The sequence below is a fragment of the Ipomoea triloba genome, chromosome 9 (genome assembly GCF_003576645.1).
Source record: "Ipomoea triloba cultivar NCNSP0323 chromosome 9, ASM357664v1".
Taxonomy (NCBI): Eukaryota; Viridiplantae; Streptophyta; class Magnoliopsida; order Solanales; family Convolvulaceae; genus Ipomoea; species Ipomoea triloba.
Window position 1 is genome coordinate 20,068,710 of NC_044924.1, and position 6,780 is coordinate 20,075,489.

General features: G+C 34.3%; 1 protein-coding gene across 1 annotated transcript in view; it reads left to right on the forward strand.

Annotated features, from left to right (window-relative positions):
* Positions 1-6,573: 6,573 nt before the first annotated feature.
* LOC116029702 overlaps positions 6,574-6,780 on the forward strand; it is a 7,527-nt gene continuing 7,320 nt past the window's right edge. The window contains exon 1 of the mRNA XM_031271745.1: positions 6,574-6,655. Within this exon, the coding sequence (XP_031127605.1) occupies positions 6,574-6,655 (82 nt within the window). The remainder of the gene's footprint in view (positions 6,656-6,780) is intronic.

The following is a 6,780-nucleotide window of genomic DNA, read 5'->3' on the forward strand; positions in this document are numbered from 1 at the left end:
GGGGGGGGTGAATAGACTTGTAGAATTTTTCAAAATGATTTACGAATAGTTGAAGTAACCGAAAGGTAACTTTAACTACTCGAGAGTATGCACACCGGAAATATAAGTTAAACCTTTAAACATTTTGCACGTAATTTGTTCTTGTAAAATTAGTTAGGTTTGATCGTTGAAAATATGCAATAAGAGCAATAAATAAAGGATAGAGAGAGATAGACTTTATAGTGGTTCGATTAACGGAGCCTACTCCACTCTTCTCCTTGGAACTCCTAAGGAGGATTACACTATCCCTTAGTACAACACGGATGTCCAAGTCTTGAAATCCACCAGGTTTTTTGACTAACATACAATCTACTCCATCTCTTTCTACTTCTTGGAGCATGAGAAAAACCTAGGCGCTGATACCAAATGATAAGGACATGGTTGGCCTGATCTTCTCTTCACAATCGAATTACAAAGAACATCATAGGATGGTTTATTTGATTGGGTGAATTTGATTCAAAGGTTTAATTTAAGTTGGAAAAATGGCTAATTTTTTGGTTTTAATAAGTCCTCGATCACACCAGGTTATAAGGTGATACATAGGAATAGGAACGACACCACAAGTAAGGTATTACACTTGATGATAAGTCAGGATTGTCATGAACGGCTCAATGCCGAACTCTTCTCGAGTTCTAGAAAACGCTATGAAAAAGAATCGTGGATCTTGAATGCAAGTGGTTCCTAAAAGGTTTCTGCTTAATTTTAAAAGCTAATTACTTGTATTGAATTAGGATTAATTTTCATGCAAAGATAGAACAAAGTAAAAGACAAGTATAGAAAAGGAGCCAGGGACAGAGTAATTGGTAACGCAGTTCGGAGCTAAAGCTCCTACGTCTGCCCGGCAACTCATGTCAGCCCAATCCACTAGATTTTCACCAAGAGTACAGGGGTTGATATGACATTATCACATACACAAAAGCCTCAGCCAAATACACCATCTTAATCTTCAAAACATCTACGTTGGAAAGGTTCGTGAATGCCAAAATACACTTCAATCTTCACCCCCCCCCCCTCCAAAACACAATTCTTGAGAAAACTTTATAGAGATTTTCACTAAGTTAAATTAGATAAATAATAAGCTCAATATAGCTGAATAACCCTTCGAATTAAAGCCCTTGAAGTCGTGAATAATGAGCTCCAAAAATTTCACTTTATATAATCAAATTAGTGTAACTAATTTGACTAAACATATGCTGCCCAACTCCCATACAATAATAATATCCATACGTACGTTTAAAAGTCAACCTGAAAACTTGTTACAACAACCAGAATTTTGTTAGGAAAATTTGTTGTTTTGACTGACCACGCGCTAACTCAAATCCAAAAGATAGCTTACGTAAATCCAGGCTAAAGACTATGATGCTGCAAGAGACCCAGATAGAAATACGGTCCAAAACAATCTAAATAAAAAATAACCTAAGTTTTGACAAATAATTTAACCAATTAAACTAAGATAAAATGCGTATCATTTGTACACTTACATGCTATATTTTCTATCTCAAAAAATTCAACTCTCTATTTTATTCAGTGTTGCAAAAAATCGCGCCTAGGCGCTAGGCGGCGCCCGGCTGCGTCGAGGAAGGCTGAAATTGGCCTCCTCCGCGGCCGGGCGCCTAGCCGGCCGGCTGTTTTTTTTTAATTAAAAAAAATTATAAATCTAAAACATTTAAACTATTAATGTTATAATGTATTAACTAATACTCTAATAATAAGTAATAATTAATAAGTAATAACTTAATAAAATAATAAGTAATAACTAAATTAAAATAATAAGTAATATACTAATAATTAATAAATAATAACTAATAACTTAATAAGTATTAAATATTTAACTATTAAAGTGTAAAGACTTACAATATTAAACACTTTACAATTATTAACACTTAAAATATTTTTAATTTTTTTTTAAATTAAAAAAAAAAAGCCCTAGGTGCCCGCCTAGGCGCTAAGCGCCCCCCAGGCGCCTAGCGATTTTTGCAACCTTGATTTTATTCATATAAGACATCGGTATTTATAGTTCTAGAATCCTAATTTCGTTTGACACTTCCCAAGACAACTAGAAATCTACATAAATACAAATACTCCGTAATAAAGAAACCTAAGATAACTAAAACTCCTAGATCTATCTATTTATACTATATATAAAAGTAAAATCCTCCTATTTCATTTTCCCACCCAAACTTTTGTAGTTAATTAATTAAATATTTTATTGATCAAATAATTATTTGGTAATATTGTTTCTATATTCACGTATCAATACTATTAATAAAANAGCTTAATTGGTAGTAAAATTTTATTTACCAAATTCTGAGAATAATTAAACAATTATAATTTTGAGAATAATGGAAACAAAATTTTCATAATAAATCAGAAAATTCATTGAAAATTCTGTGTAATTTTATAAGAAATAATAATTTATTAATTATCATTTACACAAATAATAATAATAATTTGAATATTTAAAATTAATCATTCAAATACGGAGGAGGAAAAAAAACTAAATGTGGTATGGCGAAAATGAATATACTTAAGGTATAAAAGTATAATTGCACATATATTAGTGTAATTAACTAATAATAATTGTCTAATCTATAATTATAATAAAGGAGCCGGGCTCCAGCCATAGTTATAACATTAGGTGCACTTAGTATTGATACTCATTTACAATTTACTTGCACTTGTAATACATTTTACTTGCATGTGTGCACCTATTTTCACTTGCAAGTGCAAGTAATTTACCTTGTTAACATTTATGCACCTGGGTACACCTAGGTGCACCTAGTTATAAACATTACATGCACCTAGTATTAACGTTAGGTGCAACTACATTCCGGACACCATGACGAGCTGCGGATAGTTATAACATTAGGTGCACTTAGTATTGATACTCATTTACAATTTACTTGCACTTGTAATACATTTTACTTGCATGTGTGCACCTATTTTCACTTGCAAGTGCAAGTAATTTACCTTGTTAACATTTATGCACCTGGGTACACCTAGGTGCACCTAGTTATAACATTACATGCACCTAGTTATAACGTTAGGTGCAACTACATTCCGGACACATGACGAGCTGCGATTCGTCCACAGTTCTCTCCTGGGCGGCCAGTACGCAATATATATATATATATNGGTGCACCTAGGGTGCACCCAGGTGCATGAATGTTAACAAAGTAAATTACTTGCACAAGTGCAAGTAAAATGTATTGCAGATGCAAGTAAAATGTATTACATGTGCAAGTGAATTGTACCTTGAGCGTCAATACTAAATGCACCTAATGTTATAACTAGGTGCACCTAGTTATAACTAGGTGCACCTAATGTTATAATTAGGTGCACCTAGGTTGCACCAAGTGCATGAATATTAACAAGGTAAATTACTTGCATTTGTAAGTGAAAATATTTGCGAAAATAGGTGCATAAATATTAACAAGGTAAATTACTTGCACTTGTAAGTAAAACTAGGTGCACCAAAGTTCCAGTTATTTACGAAAATGTTACCGCATCATTTTTTTAAAATTGCATCTGATTTGTTGATCTGGACACGTGGACGGCTGTGGTGTGTTCTCATTTCCTACTTGGGCGGTAGTTCGCACGAGATTTTGACTTTATATATATATATATATATTAAATCCATAAAAGTAATACTTCGAATTCATAAAAAATAGTCTAATTAATCAATCATCACTTAAATATATTACTTTTTATTTCTTTTTGTTTAAAATATAAATAAGGGGAAATCACACTTTTGGTCCCTCAATTAGTACCACTTCTGCAATGTTCTCCCTATCATTCAATTTGGACACTTTCGATCCCTCAGTTATTGACCCGTTAGTCAATTTAGTCCTTCTGTCAGTTAACAACCATGACCTCCGTTTAGACCATGGGTATAATTGGAATTTCACATATTAGGAAAATGCAATTTTGGTCCCTCACCAATAACTTAAGTTTCCTTGTAATTCTTGGAGCTTAGTTTCTTCTCCATGCTGAACACAATCGATCAACACCAGGCTGGATGCCAAGAACATTACCACCATTCTCCGGCACTGTGAGGTGAAGGTGTTCTTAGTGGACTATGAATATGTGGAGAAGGCCGGGAAAGTGACGGAGTTGTTGATGGCGGAGAATACTACACACTATGGAGTTGTTCGTCGTGATTAACTTCCGGCAAGACATCTAACCGGCCCGCTAATATGAATGTTAGGACAACCAGCCTGCTAGTATATAACTATGGTTGAAGTGAACATACATGCATATCGAAAAGAGAAAAAAAAAGAAATGTTAGAAAGCTTAGAAAGGGAAAGATAGATAGATAGATAATGGAGGTCCTAAGGCCACATGCCGTATGCATTTCCTATCCAGCTCAAGGCCACATACACGCCATGCTCAAGCTAGCCAAGCTTCTTCATCACATGGGCTTTCACATTACCTATGTTCTCACTCAACTCAACTATACCCACATCATGAAAGCTAGAAACTTCATCCATCTCAGTCAATCACCCACTTTCCGTTTCGAAACCATACCCGACAATCTTCCCTCACGGGAAAACCCCGACACCGCTCTAGACATCGCCGAGCATTGCTTTTCAACGACCAAGAATTGCTAGACTAAATTCTGGTAGTATTGTTTTTCCCGATTAGCGCCATCGCCAGTTTGATGCACATATATTCTCCTGAACTCTGTGACAAGGTTTTCAAAAACAAAGATGTGAAAAAATCTCTCTTCGCTTATGGCATTCCATCCATTTGTAGACCACATCTGGGCTAGCCCTATTATTTTATAGCCCTAGTCAAAGTAAAAGCAATAGCTCCCCCAACACACACACACACACACACACACACACACACACACATATATATATAACGAGAACAGTTAGCGTGAGGGACGAGTCAAAAGCCGAGGTGGGTTTGTTGAATCCGGTAATGGAGCTTAGAGCTTGCTCCTTCGAATTTTCGGTGGCCAACGAGAAAGAATCGTGGTTGTTTACTTGCAGAAATCTCCGACTTAGTGTGAGATTCATCTCCATCGATCTCCATTTCCTCGTAGAAAACAAGCAATTAAGCTCCAAGAATTACAAGGAAACTTAAGTTATTGGTGAGGGACCAAAAGTGCATTTTCCTAATATGTAAAATTCCAATTAATTATACCCATGGTCTAAACGGAGGTCATGTTTGTTAAGTGACAGAAGAACTAAATTCACTAACGGGTCAATAACTGAGGGATCAAAAGTGTCCAAATTGAAAGATAAGGACAACATTGCAGAAGTGGTACTAATTGGGGGACCAAAAGTGCGATTTCCCCTATAAATAAAATCAATGTATAAAGAAGTATTATTAAAAATATATTGATGTTATTTTTTTAAAATGACGCTCATGTTTATATATTTTTTTTCAATACATCGTTTCAATAATTGTACGTGTAATGAATCTATAGTAGTGATTTTATAAATTTGTAGTATAACTTTATAAAGTTGTAATAGTGAATTTATGTACATGCATTTGTTACTTAATAAACCTACAATGGTGAGTTTATGAATTTGTAGTGGTGACTTTATAAACATATAATGATATTATGAACTTACAACAGTAATTTAATGAATCTACAACAATTATTTAATGAACATACTATAGTGACTTTATAAACATATTATTTACATTATAATCATATTATTATGATATTAATATAAGTGTCATTTAAAAGATCTCAATTAAAACTTTTTTAATGATACATTTTTTCATGCATTACTTTTAGTTGTACAAAGGAAAGAAAAGATATTCAAATTAAAAAAAAAAAAAGTTAAGAGTTGATGTTGCTAAATGGACTTGCTTCAGATATAAACATTGTTATATTGTGTACGGGGTACCAAAATTTATATAGTAAGATGAACTTAAGTGATCAAATAATTTCCTAATTTCTCTACCTAAAATCTTTTTTTCACTTACATTTATTTTCCATTTTTTCTTCTTGTACACATAAAATTAATGCATAGAAATATATCATTAAAAACAATTTTTTAAATTACAGCCAAGCTGATTTTTCTTTTTCAAAATTTTTAATGAATCTAAGGGTTATAAAGTAATTATTATTACAGGTTCATAAAAGTATAATTGTAGATTCACAAAGTGAATACTATAAGTTCATAAAGTCACTACTGAAAATTTATTAAGTTACTACTACAAATTCATAATTTCGCTATCTCAAGATCATTAAGTCATTACTAAATATTTATTAATTAAGAGATCATTAAAGTCTCCTAAGACTATCCAAAGCAACACTGATCTGCCAGCTAAGGACCGTAGCAAGTCCCAAGATTGAGCTCTCATACTACGCTCAGGGTAGCCATAAAAGCATTTCATTCGCCAACATAACGAGCTTGGCATACAAACCTCTACGTCAACATGATGTTTTGAGAAACTCAGTAGTCTGGCCGTATAATTCTTCCTCCAAAACAACGCCAATCCTCCACTCAATCCGACCCTATCAACGTAAAACAGTCCCTCAAACCCATGCTTGACACAGAGCCGTTTAGCATGCATCCGCCCTACCTTGGTTTCCATGAGAAAGAGGAACTTAGGCTTCTTATGGGACACAAGGTCCACCACCTCGCGAACTGTACGTGGATTGCCCAAGCCATGACAGTTCCAACTGATAGTACTCATGATGACGGGCGGGCCTGGAAACCAGTACCTGCCATGGACAAGCCTAGAGGGGGGGGGGGGGGGAATAGACTTGTAGAA